General features: G+C 37.2%; 1 protein-coding gene across 2 annotated transcripts in view; it reads right to left on the reverse strand.

The window, feature by feature from the left end:
* Nucleotides 1-16,641, reverse strand: part of INSC (INSC spindle orientation adaptor protein) — a 157,577-nt gene that overhangs the window by 66,489 nt on the left and 74,447 nt on the right. For both annotated transcript variants that reach the window (XM_031942023.1, XM_031942024.1), the window contains exons 3-6: nucleotides 12,244-12,589; nucleotides 11,292-11,344; nucleotides 10,969-11,092; nucleotides 195-308 (exon numbers count right to left, since the gene is read on the reverse strand). In XM_031942023.1, the coding sequence (XP_031797883.1) occupies nucleotides 195-308; nucleotides 10,969-11,092; nucleotides 11,292-11,344; nucleotides 12,244-12,589 (637 nt within the window). The remainder of the gene's footprint in view (nucleotides 1-194; nucleotides 309-10,968; nucleotides 11,093-11,291; nucleotides 11,345-12,243; nucleotides 12,590-16,641) is intronic.

The following is a 16,641-nucleotide window of genomic DNA, read 5'->3' on the forward strand; positions in this document are numbered from 1 at the left end:
GAGAGGATGTGAGAAACAGAGAAGGAAAATGAATTACCCAAGCTCACATAGAAAATTAATGCTCAAGTCAAAATTAGAAATCAATTAAATGTACTCCTCAATTCAATGTTTTTTCCATACTACCTCATCCCTCATCCATAGTTCCCATTCACTCCACCTCCACATCTCCACCAACAATCACCTGCTAATCTTACCTTGGCTATAATACGGCATAAAGGGGCTCCCTCCTGGGTCAGGCTGAACAGGTTTCCTGTGGTAGACTCTGCAGTGTAAAGATTGTCTGAAGTATCGATTTTTCTCACCAGCACCTGAGCATCAATAACAGAGAACACAGAATATGCAGTTACAAATTTCCCGAGAAAGCAATATAACCTAGTTTTAACTTCAATCTCCTTCCTCAAACTCAATGATGTTGTCCTAGAAAAGGTGGAGGACCACTGTTTATCTCATGACTAAGGCAAAATAAATGTCTGCATAGAATATATCCCAAGTTTCTGGTTTCAGTGGCCTCAAAGGGGATTTACTACCAGGGACAACAGAGAAGGGAAAAGAAACTAGTTTTGATGAACTTTTTCTTTTTCTTGTAATTCCTTGTTACAAAGGATTAGTCCATGGGGAGAAAAAGAGAAGGATATATTTGAAAACAAAGGTCACATAAAAATAAAATTTCAATAAATGTTGATATGACAAGTAAAAAAAAAGAAAATTTCAGAGAACAAGCAAAAAAACCTAACTGAGGTGATTAATAGTTATAATAAAATAGAAAGATATAAAATAACTTCCTCTAAATCATCATTGGTTTTATATCATAACAAAAACACAGAAAAAATAATAGAAGAAATATCATTTAAAATAACTACAAAATAAATTACTTATGTAAGATTCAACCTAGCTAGATAGACTCATGACATATAAAAAAGGATTTAAAATACTGTATAATAATAAAAAAATAATTAGAAGAGTATCTGTTGCTCATGTTTGGGCCGTGCCAATATAACAAAAGTATGATAATACCTAAATTCATTCACAGATTTAGCGTCATACTAAATAGTTTAGAGACTATTTTATAGACAAAATAATAAACAGAAATCTTTTGCTAAAAATAATGGGGGAAAATTGGAATGAAAGAAGCATACCCAAACTACATCTGGAGTTCAAACTATACTACAAAGTAGCTTGAAAGACAAAAATAAAAAACAGGATGGAAAGACCAGAGAAACAAGAATAAATAATTGTGGTTGGTAAACTCACAGAAACATTTGTTTTCCATGGAGAGACAGTTTGAGTGTCATTGGGAACAGTATATCACGCACCAGCATAAGAAGGTAGAGATCTATCTAAGCAAACCAATAGCTTTCTTAAGTTTGAGCTGCTACCATTCACTCAAGTGGGAATGTGCAAATACACCTGGCATTCCATCCAGCTTCTAGATACTAGCTCACTATCAAGTGTCCATTTTGAGACCCAACACTCAGTATTCCTAAGCTCTCTGTTTTAAGACCAGAAGTCTACAACTCTTTCACAAATAAACCAAATCTCTCCCAGCTCAGGCTTTCAAATCACCACATCAAATAAATCACTCAGTTGCTATTCAGACGAAACTATACAAGACATCCAACAAGTCTTAGGGCAATTTTAAGCTTTGGTTGATTAAGCTTAATCTTTGACAGTTTTAAAATGCACTAACTTTTGGGATATGCTATATTTGTTACCTTGGAAATGAAGTAAAATATAAAAGCTTTAATTTTCAAAGTCACAAGAGTAATGTCAATTGTCTTTGGTCAAGGAAGAATTTTCAACTCCCACAACCCTCGTTACACCATGTCTCTTTGAACTGGCAGAGAAGAGAGAAAGGCATACCTAAAAGCCCATTGCCAAGAGACATTATCACATTCTCAAAGTCACAAAAAGAAAGAGAAATTGTTTCCATAAATATTCTTCCCAAAGAGACTGTTTTCATCTTCTTTGAAGTTGCCAGTTTCACACACCCCAAATTTCAGGAGCCTGATATCCTGAAGGCTACACCAAGAATACATATAACTAAGGCAAAAACTTCCTGTTCAATAACAAATGCTGAGAAAACTGGAAATCAGAATGGAAGAAAATAGGCTTTAATTATTATCCAATACTATATACATAACAATAAATATGAGACTAAATTATTAAAGGCAGCATGATAACCAAGTTAAGGAAGAATAGAGGGAAATATTTTTATGAATAGAATTTGAATTTGAAGCATGTTTTCAAATGGTTATTTATAGTTACAAATAACCATTTGATCTTTTTTATCATTTTCTTTTTTCTGGTTTTACATGTACATTAATTTTTTAACATATGTTTTTTATATATAGTGTTGGGAGAGAAAAATCAGAACCAAAGGGAAAAATCATGAGAGAGGAAAAAAAAACAGAAGAAAAAGGAAAAAAGTGAACATAACATGTGTTGATTTATATTCAGTCTCGATAGTTCTCTCTCTGGATGCAGACGGCATTTTCTATTCAAAGTTTATTGGGATTGTCTTGGATTATTGAATCGCTGAGAATAACCAAGTCTTTCATAGTTAATCATTGCATAATCTTGCTTTTACTGTGTGTTAACAGTAATCTATGATGCTATTTTCTTGGGCTCTCCTATTTTTCTTCTAATTCTATCAGCTAGAAAGAGCCCTGACACTAGAACCAAAGAATCAGAGTTCAAATCCCCCTCTGATGCAACCAAGGTGACTTTAGTCAAGTCATTCAGCCTTCTGAAACATTTATTTTCATTATCTTTAAAATGAAGAGAATAGATTACATGACCTCTGAAGTCCCTTCCAGCTCCAGATCTAATGAACCAATTTTAATTGATTTTATTCATTCAATAGCTTATTAATTTTATAGAATCGGTATTGTCGGTTTTGTCTTAAAATATCTTTTTCTTAAAGTAAAAAGCCAATCCTGCCTTACAAAACTTCAACCATAGTGATCCCCACATTTGACTTCTTGGTTCCAACTCTAGGTCACCTCTATGATTCGGAATCGAGGTTATAAGACAGGGCTTCAGTAGGAGACATCATAGTAATAGAACCCATGCAGCAGTTTAAATCTGGACAACTCAAAGTGAAAAGCAGATGAAAATTAAGAGGGACAGAGACAGAGTGACAGATACACAGAGAGATAGAGCCAGAGAGAGGGAAAGACAAATAGACAGAGAGAGAGAGACAGAGAGGCAGAGGCAGAGACAGAGAGATCTGAAGCCCTGGATTTTGCCAAAAAAAAACCATAATTAATAAAGTGAGCCTGTATTACAAATCCTTATAATGTATTCAATTCTTATAATTCAGTTTCATTATTATTGTAAGTAATCATACATGCCATATTAACCCTTTTGCATTAAAATGCAGATTTTTGTCCATAATTGTCCTTAGCCCAGTGAGAATTATCTAGTGTTCTTGATCCCTATTTGCACCTATTTCAGATTACCATCACATTAAACAATCCAGCTCCAATGTCTTTTGCAATCATCCACTCACATTAAGATATTTATGGGAGAGATGATAACTTCATGTTAATATCTTTTTATATAGACTGCAATTACACACTAGAGAAGGTTGAATGTGTACAATTACTAGTAGGGACCTTATTTGTTGAAGGTCTTTTTCTCAAACATACACCTGGGAAGGCTCAGACAGCATGGTTTTCCCATTTTCTTAGTCCCAGTAATAAAACCATTGAAGTGTTCGAATCTTTTTGCTAGAGAAAACTTCTAGAAGTCAGCCAGTTCATTCTCCAGCGTTTAGGCAAGGAGAACATCTGGACTGATCCAGGAAACAAAACTCCATATTTCTTGGCGATCTCTTTCAAAGAGGCAGCCATTACAGTGTTCTTCTTTGATACTAGATGAAATTTCTTTTGCTGTGACATTTAGGGTATTTCTTAAAGAAAAATTATTGAAGTCTAAAATATATAAGTAAAATAAAATTAAGCAACTTTAGTCCTATAGCAGAAATATATAGGCTAGCAACTTAAGCCAATAGCTAGCTACTAAAAACAATATTGATCAACTACCTCCCAAAAGACAAATATATTAGAGTATTTTACCTTGTTACAGATGCACATTTCTTCCATTCTTAATCTATGCAGTTTTAATATTTTTAATTCATCCTGGAATTCCTGAAGCTACATTACTGATTTGTTGCAATTTAATACTCCAAACATATCTTTGGTTTGTTTCCTTTATGTGTGTGATTTCAGGTTGGACTTAACAGTTTTCGGAGGATCTATGATCTTGGGAAATTGCAGGACAGGGTTACATATTTACTTTCACTAACTTCTAACTAAAATTTAGTACTTTCTTCAATTATTTAAAAACATGATTATGAGGAGGGGGTCTATAGATATCATCAGGCTATCAAAGGGGTTCAGGACACAAAAAAGATTAAGAACCCCTGTGTTAAATAGATAATCCATTCTTGAGCTGCAAATATAACACAAGGTATAGAGCTACATGTAACTAACTAGCATTCTCTAGAAGTTCCCTGTAAAGATATTAACCCTCAATCTTTCCTTGTTTACTGTTTTTGGGTGGTAGAGGAAAATTCATTCCAATCAACATGGGTAGATTCAACACACACACACACACACACACACACACACACACACACACCTGCTTATGCAACCAACTGCATCTCTTTCCAATGCTCATATTTGAGGGTTCATCATATTGGCTCCAGATTTGGTGAATATATCTAGGCTTTTGTCCTACTACAGGTCAGAAGACTTCAAAGATTCACCATCCTATTTTCCCTAATAGTAGGGATGGACTGTACTACCAAGCCCAGCTGCCATTCATTTATTAACCCCAGGTTTTCCAAACTATGATGCATGGGACAGGGAGTTGGGAGAAAGGGAGAAATAAAGACAAAGCAAAAAGAAAAAAAATTACTGGATATTTTAAAGAGTAACTTTCACGTAAATGCACTATCCACTTTTTCAACTAAAACGTTCAAATTCAAATTCAAAAAACTAAAACGTTCAAATCAAAATAAAAAAAAAAGCACTACTTATGGGGAGAATCCATTCCAAATGACAGTGAATCAAGCACACCAATTATTAAATACAGTATGTACAATAACTTCCAATTTGAGTTAGTAATCTCAATACAGATGTAATCTATCTCTTAAAAATTTTAAGTGTGGAAATGGTAAAAGCTTTTATCAACAAACTGGTATCTATATGTTGCATTATTTTACTATGTTTTTAAGGTTTATTTGTGTGAGTCAGAACAGGTTTGAGACAAAGATATGTCAATAAATCAATTACTGCATCTGATTGTGGTCTGTATAAAGTCAAACTTAAACATCTTTTATATGAAAGTGAAAAGTACCACAGTAATTCTTGTATTTCTCACACATTACTTTTAGTTAATACACTAAAATAAGCTGGTTTTCCCAAAATTGTGACTTTTAAATATTGAAAAAACTCACATAAAAGTTAGTTATACAACCTTTTGAAACATACAACTATTAAATAACAATCACCTTAAATTTTATCTCTTTATATCCAAGGCAATGCCAAAACACTTTGGATAGAAAACACTATCTGCATCCAGAAAAAGAACTATGGAGATTGAATGCAAAACAATACATGCTAGACATTAACTTCTTTTTTCTGTTTTTTTCTCTTTTGTTTTTCCCTTTTGTTCTGATTTTTTTCTCCCAACATAATTCATAAAGAAATGTGTGTTACACCTTTCAGATTGGTTAAGATGACAGGAAAAAATAATGATGAATGTTGGAGGGGATGTGGGAAAATTGGGACACTGATACACTGTTGGTGGAATTGTGAGCAGATCCAAACCATCTGGGAGGGCAATTTGCAACTATGCTCAAAAGGTTATCAAATTGTGCATACCCTTTGACCCAGAAGTATTTCTACTAGGTTTATATCCAAAAGATATCTTAAAGGAGGGAAAGGGACCTATATGTGCAAAAATGTTCGTGGCAGCCCTTTTCATAGTGGTAGGAAATTGGAAATTGAATGGCTGCCCATCAGTTGGAGAATGACTGCATAAGTTATGGTATATGAATGTTATGGAATATTATTGGTCTGTAAGAAATGACCAGCAGGATGATTTCAGAAAGGCCTGGAGAGATCTACAGGAACTGATGCTGAGTGAAATGCACAGAACCAGGAAATTATTGTACACGGCAAAAACAATATTATACGAAGATCAATTCTGATGGACATGACTCTTCTCAACAATGAGAAGATTAAGGCCAGTTCCAATGATCTTGTGATGATGAGAGCCATCACCCAGAAAGAGAACTGTGGGAACTGAATGTGGATCACAACATAGCATTTTCATTTCTTTTGTTGTTGTTTTCTTGAATTTTATTTTCTTTCTTATTTTTTCCTTTTTGATCTGATTTTTCTTGTGCAGCAAGATAATAGTATAAATATGCATGCTTATATTGGATTTATATATATATATATATATATATATAATAATTTTTTACCATGTTTAACCATATATTGGGTTACTTACCATCAAGGGGAGAGGGGGAAGGGGAAGTTGGAACACAAACTTTTCAAGGGTCAATAGGGAAAAATTATCCTTGAATATGTTTTTAAAATAAAAAGCTTCAATAAAAAACAAAAGTGTGTTAAAAATAATACAATCAAAAAATAAAAAATGAATAAATACAACAAAAAATTTACATGAGAAAAAAATTATCTCTTTATAAAGTGAAATAATGCTCCTTTGTGATGCGTAAGAGAAAATTTGAGGAGAAAAATCTTCTGAAGTAGCCCAGATTAACAGAATCAAGGGCAATAAAGACAGTTTACGTATCTGAAATACAGAAAACACAAAATAAAAAGCCCAAATCTAGAAATATAATCCACTAACATTTATCTTTGGAATTCACAAATACTATTATTGATGGATAGGAAAGACCACTTTATTTTACTTTTGCTTTTAAAAGTAGCTAAGGGCACAATGGATAGAATGCCTGTCTGTAAGATGGGAGTTAAAATCTGGTTCCCAATGTTTTTATCTGAATTACCCAGGGCAAGTCACTTAATCTTAATCTTTTTAGCTTCCCTAAGTGTAAAATGAGGATACTAATAGCAGCCATTTTGCAAAATTATTGTGAGAATCAAATAATATCATGTTTGGTTTTCTTAAGCCTCAGCATAAATGGAAGTCTCTTTTTTTCTCTTCCTTTCAAGTTTTATTGATATTATATAGAAATGCTAATGATTCCTGTGGATTTACTTTATATACTGTACATTTGCTAAAGTTATTGTTTCAGTTCTTAGTTCTTCAGTTCTTAGTCGACTCTTTAAGGGTCTTTAAGTACAGTTTCATATCATTTGCTAAAGTGGTAATTTTGTCTTTTCTTCACTTATGTTCACGCCTTCAGTTTCTTTTTCTTGTCTTCTTGCTATAGACATACTATGCCAGATAGAAGAGGCGCCAGTGAATATCCTTGGTTCATCATTGATGTTATTGGAAAGGATTCAAGTTTATTTCCACTATGTTTAATGGCAACTCTTGGTTTTAGAGATATATGGCCCAAAAAATGCATAGTCAAGCAAAACAAATTCTTTCATTAACAGATTGCAATGTAAACCTGTGCAAGCATAAATATATGTGTGTAAATATATGTATATTTATGTTTGTATATATGTGTGTGCTATTCATATTTGATTCATAAAAATAAAATAATTGTATTTATGAAGAAGGTAGAACTATAGATAATAAATTTATTTTTAAAATGCTCATTTTCTCCCAGATGGTAAATGGGAGCCTTTTCTATGGCTACCACAGCCATTATTGTGGCCCATTGGTCATCCACACAGTCTCAAAGCAGAGAAGGTGGCAATATAGGCTACAATTACCTCCAACCAAACCAAGGTGTCTATGCACAGTGTGTTCAGTATTCACAAGATTATCAGCAGTTTTATCAGCTACAAGCAGGGATAGTGGAGAGTGATACATCTGCTTTACCAGGGGCAGCAGTCACCACTACTTCAGGAGCTGTAATCCCAAAGTTCCCAACTGTATAATCAAAACACCAATCCACCTGACTCTGACTAAGGAAGCACTGCCAAATATTAGCACTAGCACGCAAGCATAAACAACTTTCCCAACCTGTGTAGTCCCTGATACCAAATATGCCATCCCTGACATTTCCACCTATCATTATGATGACTCCTCGGGATATTATTATGATTCAGTAATAGCACTTTATTATGATTCTAACTCTCAGTACTATTATAATTCCTTAATCCAGCAGTATCTTTATTGGGATGGAAAGGAGACCTATGTACCTGCAGAAGAGCATGTAGCCCAACAACAAACTGGTCAAAAAAATAAAAAATACTATTTCATGTTTCTTAATCTTAAAAATACCTATCCCACAAATGAAACAGTTTACTATAAATATCTACTTATTAAGCATAATTGTCTTTAAAAGGCAATTTTCCTGTTATTTTAAAGACCTAAGTCTTTCTTAATACCAATCATTAAGACATGCTTTTGCAATGAGCTGATGTGATGCATGTGAACTAATAAAAATGAACAATATTTTGTCTTGTAATAATACCTCAAAATAAACCTTTTAGCATGAAAAAATATCAATTTTTGGTTATAGGTGAATGAAATGCTATCTGGTCTTAAGCAAAATGGTACAAATTATATGAACATTCCTAATATTTTTTGGTATAGCTAATACAGAGATTCTTGTAATTTGTGTGAAAAATTCAAAAAATCAAGCATTTATTTATGTAACAAGCACAGAGCTGGGTGCTAAATGAAAACAGCCCCCTCTCTCAAGAAGCTTACATGCTACCATGGAAAAAATAGTGTATATTCACAGAGAAGTAATTATTAATTGCATATAAAACAGATATAAAGTAAGTGGAGTAAGACTACTAATCACTGAGAAGACTATAAAGACTTCATATAGGTGATAACCTTAAACTGAGTCTTGAATAGAACCAAGAATTAATTCTAAGAGCTGGAAGTGAGGAGATAGAGAATTCCAGAAATACGAGGCTCCCAAGGAAAGACATAAAAGCTGGAGATGGAATATCACATATGGGCAATGGTTAGGAGATTAATTTGGCTGGAATAAGGGATGCATGACAGAGGCTAATGGGAAATCAGACTGGAGAGAGAAAAGCAAAAGACTGGAATGTATTTTTATTATCCTTCTTTTCCTGTTTACTTTTCTGTAAAATGAAAGGGTTGGAACAAATGGTTTCTAAAAGCACTTCCAGCTCTGCTTGCCTGTGGATTCTTTCTCATTGCTCACAGCATCTGGAGTTATGCCAGTAACATCAGGATCACTCAATAAATCCCTAATTGATTGATTGATTGATTGCTGAGCATCAGAGGCAAGCCAGGGACTTGTGACTAAGAATGATGTACTTTGGCAGCCCCATGGTGGGTGACTCAGCTTGGACACCCCCAGGACCTGAGTGTGGTGAGTGTGGTCAGGGTGGTAGTGATTCTCTGAAAGAATGAACCTCAGAGATCTCACTCACTCATCAAACCCCCACTCATCCCATTCTCACTTTGCTTCCCAAGTAATGGCAGGGAATTAGGTTACAGCAACAAATTTGCCCACAAAGAGAGTGATAAGACTGGAGTATATCATTAAGAAAAGTCAAGAGGTGTAATGATTGTGTTTCAAAAGAAAAGACTCATAGGCTCTAGCTCCATGACCTCGAATCCCTTCGGGTTCTAAAATTTCTAATTCTCCAGTTGTTCCCCATCTAAGATGTTGAATTCAATTCAACAGACAATTACAAACTACTCTGATATTTATATCCCTTTTCAATTCAGTTCTTTCCAGATAGGTTTTCCATCTTTTCCTCATGGTTTCTGCATTCTGACCAAACTAGTCTCTTTTCCATGTATGTTTTATGTCCCATGTCCATGATTTTAGCCACCCCAGAAATGCACATTCTCTTTCTTCACTTCCATCTCTAAGAATTCCCAGCTCTCTCCAAGGCTCAGTTTGTGGCACTTCCTACAGAAGAGCTTTCCCAATCTCCCTAGTTAGCATGATCCCCTTTCTCCAAACAATTACTGTATATAAATGTTATACTTGCTTGTCCATGTTTAAATTGTTTTCCCCACTAGAATGTAAACTTCCTGAGGACAAATCAATGGAATATGATGCAAGCTGAGCCTGCTCCCTGATCACTTTCCCAGGAGTCTTGTACTTCAACTCCTTGCTGAAACATATGAACAACCAAAGGCTCCAAGTTGCTACTCCAAGTGGCTGAGGTGCCAAAAAGGACTGCCCCATTCAGCAGGATTTAAGATGAGGGACCCTCTCTGTGTTTCTATTCTCTTGCTTCCTATCTTTCTGTCTCTTTCCTCTTTTTCCCTTTTTCTCTCATCTCTTCTCTAGTCTTTCCTCTCCTCTATCTCTTCCTTTCTCCTTTCCTCTTCCTCTCTTTTCCTCTCCTTTCCTCCTTTCTTTTCCTTTCTCACCCCATTTCCTCTTCTATCTCCTCCTCTTTTCCCATCTCCCCTCCTTTTTTTCCCTTTCCCTCTCCTTTCCTCCTCTCTTCTCCTTTCTTATCCCATTTTCTCTTCTATCTCCTCTACTTTCCCTTCCCTTCTCCCCTCTTCCTCTCTTTTCCCTTCTCTTCTCTCCTCATTTCTCCTCCTTTTTCTTCTCCTCTTCTCTCTTCTCCATTAATGGGATCATAATAGTTGTTGTCTGTATCTTCTCTCTCCTCGTAGACTGGAAGCTCCTTTATAACAAGGACTCTGTCTTGTTTCTTTATATAATCTCTGTCCCCTTCATCTTTGTCTCTCTACCACCTTCAGGGTCCAGTAGAAGTCCTTGAAGTTCAAAGTAATTCAGCAAACATTTATTTGGTTGTTAATGAATGAATGAATATCTATTCGGCACCTACTATGTACCATCCATAGGGCCAGATGCTAGGGAGTATCTGTACCAACCTGTATCTCCTGAGTCAGAGCCAATTCCAGTAGCTGGCTAAAGTTCCGGCCCACGGCACTCAGTGTCTCACCCACACAAGGCTTCATGGACTTCAGGGCCTGCTCATCCTCAATATGGAGACACCTAGAAAACCACACAGGACAAGAGCTGGGCCATAGCAACAGTTCCTACCTGCCAGGGTTCTCCTGAGGGCCTTAGAGAGAACCAGGAGACTGACAGATGTGATAGTTCAACTGAACGATCACTTAGAAAATGGAAAGGGGTGTGTTTTAGCTATTAAATAGTAGGAAGGTTCAAAGCAAAGGAGGGTGTTGGAACCTACCTCTCTGTGACAGCTGTAAGCTCAGAGCACTTCTCCATTAAGAGCTTCTGTAACTGCAGAACAAAAAAAAAGAAAAGAAAGAAAAGGGAAAAGGAAGGAAAAGTCTGTGATTTAGGGATGATATTCAAAGTTTTTTAATCAGAGAAGACTTAATTAGCTGAAAGATCCCCATTTCTCTGTTATTCTTCATTTATGAAGCTTTAAGATCCTGGTAAGGAGTATTGATAAGGGGAATTAGTATGATGGCAACCACAAGCCCCCCTAGATTGGGAAGACATGTTAATGAGCTGCCATATATAAGCATAAGCTGCCTTATGCTGCTCCCTCCCACACAAGGAAATGGAGAGTAGAATGTGGTAGTGACAGCAAGGCCATAAAATCATGGTTTTGTTTTTATGGGAAAAACTGGATTCCATCAATGGACCTGAATTTGAATCTCAGCTTTCACCTGGCACAAGTCACTCTCCACTCCCTGAAAAGTTTCTTCTTCTGTAAAATGAGGTTGGACCAAGTGATTTCAGGGGAATCTCTCCTACTTTTAATCTATATTTCTATGAATCACCAGTAGGTTCACATCTACTGGTGGGAACCTTTAATGGAAAGAAAATAATAACCACATTGAGAGCAGAGCCCAGTGTCTCCCAATAGACTTGGAAGCACCACATAAGGGAAGTCTTGTCCAAGGTTATATATCCAAATCATAAATCCAAAATTTGAATTAACATCTTGTAACTCCAAGTCAAGGACTCTTTCTACAAGAAGCATGATTAGTAATAGATTCACAACTTGTCACTAGAAATCAAGTAAATCAACAGCCTTCTTTTATAGATGATGAAACTGAGAACCACCTCATACATCCATTACATCGGTAATTTAAGCCATTCTTCCCCCCAACCCCAAAGCATCTGCATTTCCAGTTCCTCTTCCTATCCTTAAGACCTAAGCCACTCACCTGCTCCATCTCCTCTGAAGTACCTCTGTTGAAGATGCTGTACTCATTGATCATGGAGCGAGCGTGGCAGGTTAGCCGGACGCTCAGACTATGTACTCGCCCCCATCGTTCCCGATCCAACTTCTGCCCGATCCTTCCCAGCTCGGTGCTAATGATCCAGGCCCGCTTCAGTAGCAGCTGCAGGTGATCACACGGCCCATGCTGCGAGGATGGGATCAGCTCACTCTGAGCGTCATCCTCCAGGCTAATGGGCTTTGACTGGAGGATGCACATGCATTCACAGTCTGTCATCAGCTTTAGGTCTTCCATCCATCGCTGAACAGAGTCCACCTGAATCAGGGGCAACCTGTAAAGGGGGCAATATCAAGGTTTTATTTGTTGAACAACATGGAGTCAATCGATCTTCAAAACAATTGGCCAACACCAGAACGGTCATGAAAAGCATGAAAATGTCACCAAAGTCTAATTTAAACTTTTTAGGTGATGAGACAGTAGCCATCATACATGAGAAACAAATTTCTTCCAGGAAATGGTAACTCGAAGTGAGTCTTGAAGAAAAGGAAAGATTCAGAGAGACTGGGGGAGGTCATTGTAGGCAGGTAGCATGAACAGAATATGTCACAGGTGACCCCGTTGGGAAGGGGTTCTAGATTCCCTAGCTTCCCTCCTTCTCTACGGCTCTCCTTCATACCCACACTAGATCTCAAATTACCGAGCACCATATTTAGTTGTGTGAACATGAGAATCTCCTCTCCTTCAATTATAATAATCTTGGATCATTTTTTCCTATTTTTTTTACAATTACAAAAGGCTTTCTCATATTGGACCTCAACCTTAGGAAGTAGACAGGCCAAGGTAACGTTATCCCCATTTTCCATAGAAAGAAACCAAGGTCCTGAAGGACCAGAACTGATTGGCCAATAGAAATTGATTTGTTCAAAGTAATAAATATAGTGACAAATCCAGAATCAAACTTAAGTGTCTTGTTTCTTAGTTCAGGATCACTGGGGGATCACTGTTTTCCTATTGTCCCAACTCTTTAAAAAGAAAAAACAAAGAGCAGCTGGAGGATGCAGTGGGTAGAGCATCAGCTCTGAAGTCAGAAGGATCTGAGTTCAAATGTGATCTCAGACACTTAACACTTCCTAGTTGTATGACGCAGAGCAAGTCACTTAACTCCAATTGTCTCAGCAAAAAAGAAAGAAAAAGAATAAAACAAATGATAAAGTCAAAGGGGCAAGTAAGCTTAAAAGAAAATTAAGTTTAAGAGAGAAGAAACAGAGAGAGACAGGAAAGACAGAGACAGAGAGGCAAAGACAGAGAAACAAGAGAGAGAATACAAATGAAACAGTCATGTGGCCAAATAAGATAGGAAAAGAGAAGAATTCCAGAAAACATATTAGCATCTGAATCCATTTAGATGATAAAGGATGAGGACCCATGGGCCAGCTGAACTAGCCAGGCTTGCACAGTGGAGTTCATAGCCATCCAGTGCCTCCCTTTGCCTCTCAGCTGGTTGTCCTTTCTCCCAGCAGTCTTCTGGGGTCTTGGGGTGGGAGTCCTATTCTAAGCCCCAGATTTTCTTCCCTAATCTTTGGCCAGCTGGGTGAGGGAGGCCCTCTCCTATCTGACCCCCTAGCTCCCTCCCCTGGACTTAAGACTATTCTCAAAGACCCTAAGAAAAATAATAATCTTATCTAAGCAAAAATCTATGAAACCCGAATATCAATTAAAGGCTCTTATAACAATTATAAAAGTAATCTCATCTATAAAAGCCACATTAATAGACATTTACTGAGAACTTGTTTTGTACAAGATTCTGCATTTGTGCTTCGGGGATATGAAGATAAAGTAAGCCCGTTTTCTGGCCTCAAAGAACTTACTGCCCAGTAGAAGAAACAAGACAAAAATTATTCAAGAAGTTTTTGCCACAATATTGAACATGATTGCAAGGAAGTAGGTTAAGGTTAATATCACCACCTTGCATGGGTCACTAAGTGAAATTTTCTTGGCCTTGGTGCAGGGTGCCAGAGGAAATCATTTATCTCCTTTGCTCTCTGGGAGGTTTAATCATTTTAGTCCCTGGAAATCCTGTCCTGTCCCTTGGCCCATTTATCCCCAGCCCATCTGATTTGCCTGAAAGAATCTCAGTAGGCAGTTGTGAAGGCTGGATCTAACCTTTGAGGAGCAAAGATATGAAGGCAGAAAAGAGTAATAATAATAACAACAATTATTATTATAAATAGCTAGCATTTACATGACTCTTTACAAAGCATTTTACAAATATTATCTTATCAGATTGCTTGTCTTTTCAGGGACTGGGGACGAGGAGGAAGGAAGGAGTGATAGAATTTGGAAATCAAAACTTTTTTAAGTGTAAAAAATTATTTTAACATGTAATTGGTAGAAAATGTTACTATAGCCTATAGGTATCATCAGGCTTTCAAAGGGGTTCGGGACACAAATGTTACTATAGCCTCTGATATCAGAGGAAGGACCTAGATTAGGTTCCAGAAATTCATTCTCTCATCAAAAGCTTATATTCCATCTTAACCTCAACTTTCCTCAATCTCCTCATCTTATTAACCATCTCTTCCCACTCTTATCCCTAGGAAAAAGACATCACAACATAAGATTTAGGGCAGGAAGGACCCATAGAGGTCATGAAATCCAGTGCCTTTGTCACAGATTCAGAATGGAAAAGTGATTTGCCCAAAATCATAGATTATAAATAGCAGGTCTTTATAAAATATTATAAATAAATATTTATAACATATATTTATAATATAAAATATTGTAGTCAGCTCTTCAGACTCCAAATCTATTGCTGTCTCTGATCCACAATACTCTCTGGCATCCCTCAGCCTCGGGGCTTCCTCAGAGGCTGGAGCAACCTAGCAAAGAGTTGAAGACACTGTAGCATGAGTTCCAGAAAACCATCCTTCTGTTAAATGGCCAGAACATATGCCTGCTGTGCTGGGAAGAACAGCCCCCTGGGGCCTGGACTGGAAGCTATGGCAACACTGTATCCCTTGGAAACCAGCCTCTTGCCCATCCCCCAGCATCAAGGTAGCTGCTGCTCAGCAAGCATGGACAGAAGCAAAAAGCTCCTCTTGTGCCCCTGGAACCAGCCTCCTGCTCCCCTCCCAAGGTCTCTCTTTCCCAGGTGTCCTAGCTAAAGTATCCACAATCACAGTCAACAATAACTGCGATGGAACCCAGACTGTCACTGCTAACAGAGAGACCAACTCTCCATTATACAAATATAAAAACTGAGCCCCAGAGAAAAGGAAAAAAAATGCCCAAAATTACAGTTAGGAAGGGGCAGGCCAGGACTAGAATTTGGATGTTCTTATTCATATAGACAAATATTCAAATATACAGACAGGCAGGCAGACACAGAAACAGACAGACAGGCAGAAACAGAGATAGAGACAGACAGAGAGAGAGACAAAGATAGATTCAAACAGAGAGAGATAGACAGACAGACAAAAATAGAGAAAGACAGAGAGAAACAGAGACAGAGAGACAAAGACAAACAGAATTAAATACTTATTCTAGTTACTATATCCCTGGTATTGTGATAAGTTAAGGCTACATAAATAGAAGCAAAAAAAGATAATCCTTACTTTCAAGGAGCCTATATTCTAAAATGTAAGGATAGTGCATAGAGGGGAGCTAGACAAAGGACAAGGGTCTACCTTTGGGGATTGGGTTGGAGAGAAGGGTACTGGAGAGAAGATGGGAGTCCAAAGCTGAGAGTGAAGTGGATATGGCCTGGGTGCTTGGTGGAATATTGATCCTGGCCAGATACTCACCACTCAGAAGAGAGGGCAGAAAGATTGAGGTATCGCCAGGAAAATGGAAAAGCCCAGAAACTGGAAGTTTTGTATGACCTTTACCTTGACCTGCCTTCTCTTGGTCAGAATTTCTGTATGTAAAATCAAAGAATCTTCTCTGCTTTTTGAGTACTCAGGGAATGGCTGTTCTGTGTCAGGGTCTCCTACCTGTCCTCCTGAACCATCCTCCAAACCCTTCTGAGAATAGCATCAGATCTTCATGATCTGTATTTGCACTTTAAAAATAACTCGTGGTATCTCGGACCACAACTTATTTTTAAGTTTTTTGATATCACTAATGCCTTGTCACAAACAGTTTCATCTTATTTACTGAGATGCTTCTCACCAATCCACAATGACCTTATCCTATGGCAATCACCAGCCAAAGAGAACTAATGATGCAATGGAAAAAAAGACTGGCTCCAGAGGAGAGCACCTTGATAAAAATCCTGCATCTGACACTTCCAACCTCAATGGCCTTGAATAACGCTCGTAGGTTTTCCTGGCCTCTGGCCCCTCCTCTGTAAAACACGTGGATCTCTAAAGCACCTAAAGGACC

The sequence above is a fragment of the Sarcophilus harrisii genome, chromosome 6 (genome assembly GCF_902635505.1).
Source record: "Sarcophilus harrisii chromosome 6, mSarHar1.11, whole genome shotgun sequence".
In the NCBI taxonomy this organism is placed as follows: domain Eukaryota; kingdom Metazoa; phylum Chordata; class Mammalia; order Dasyuromorphia; family Dasyuridae; genus Sarcophilus; species Sarcophilus harrisii.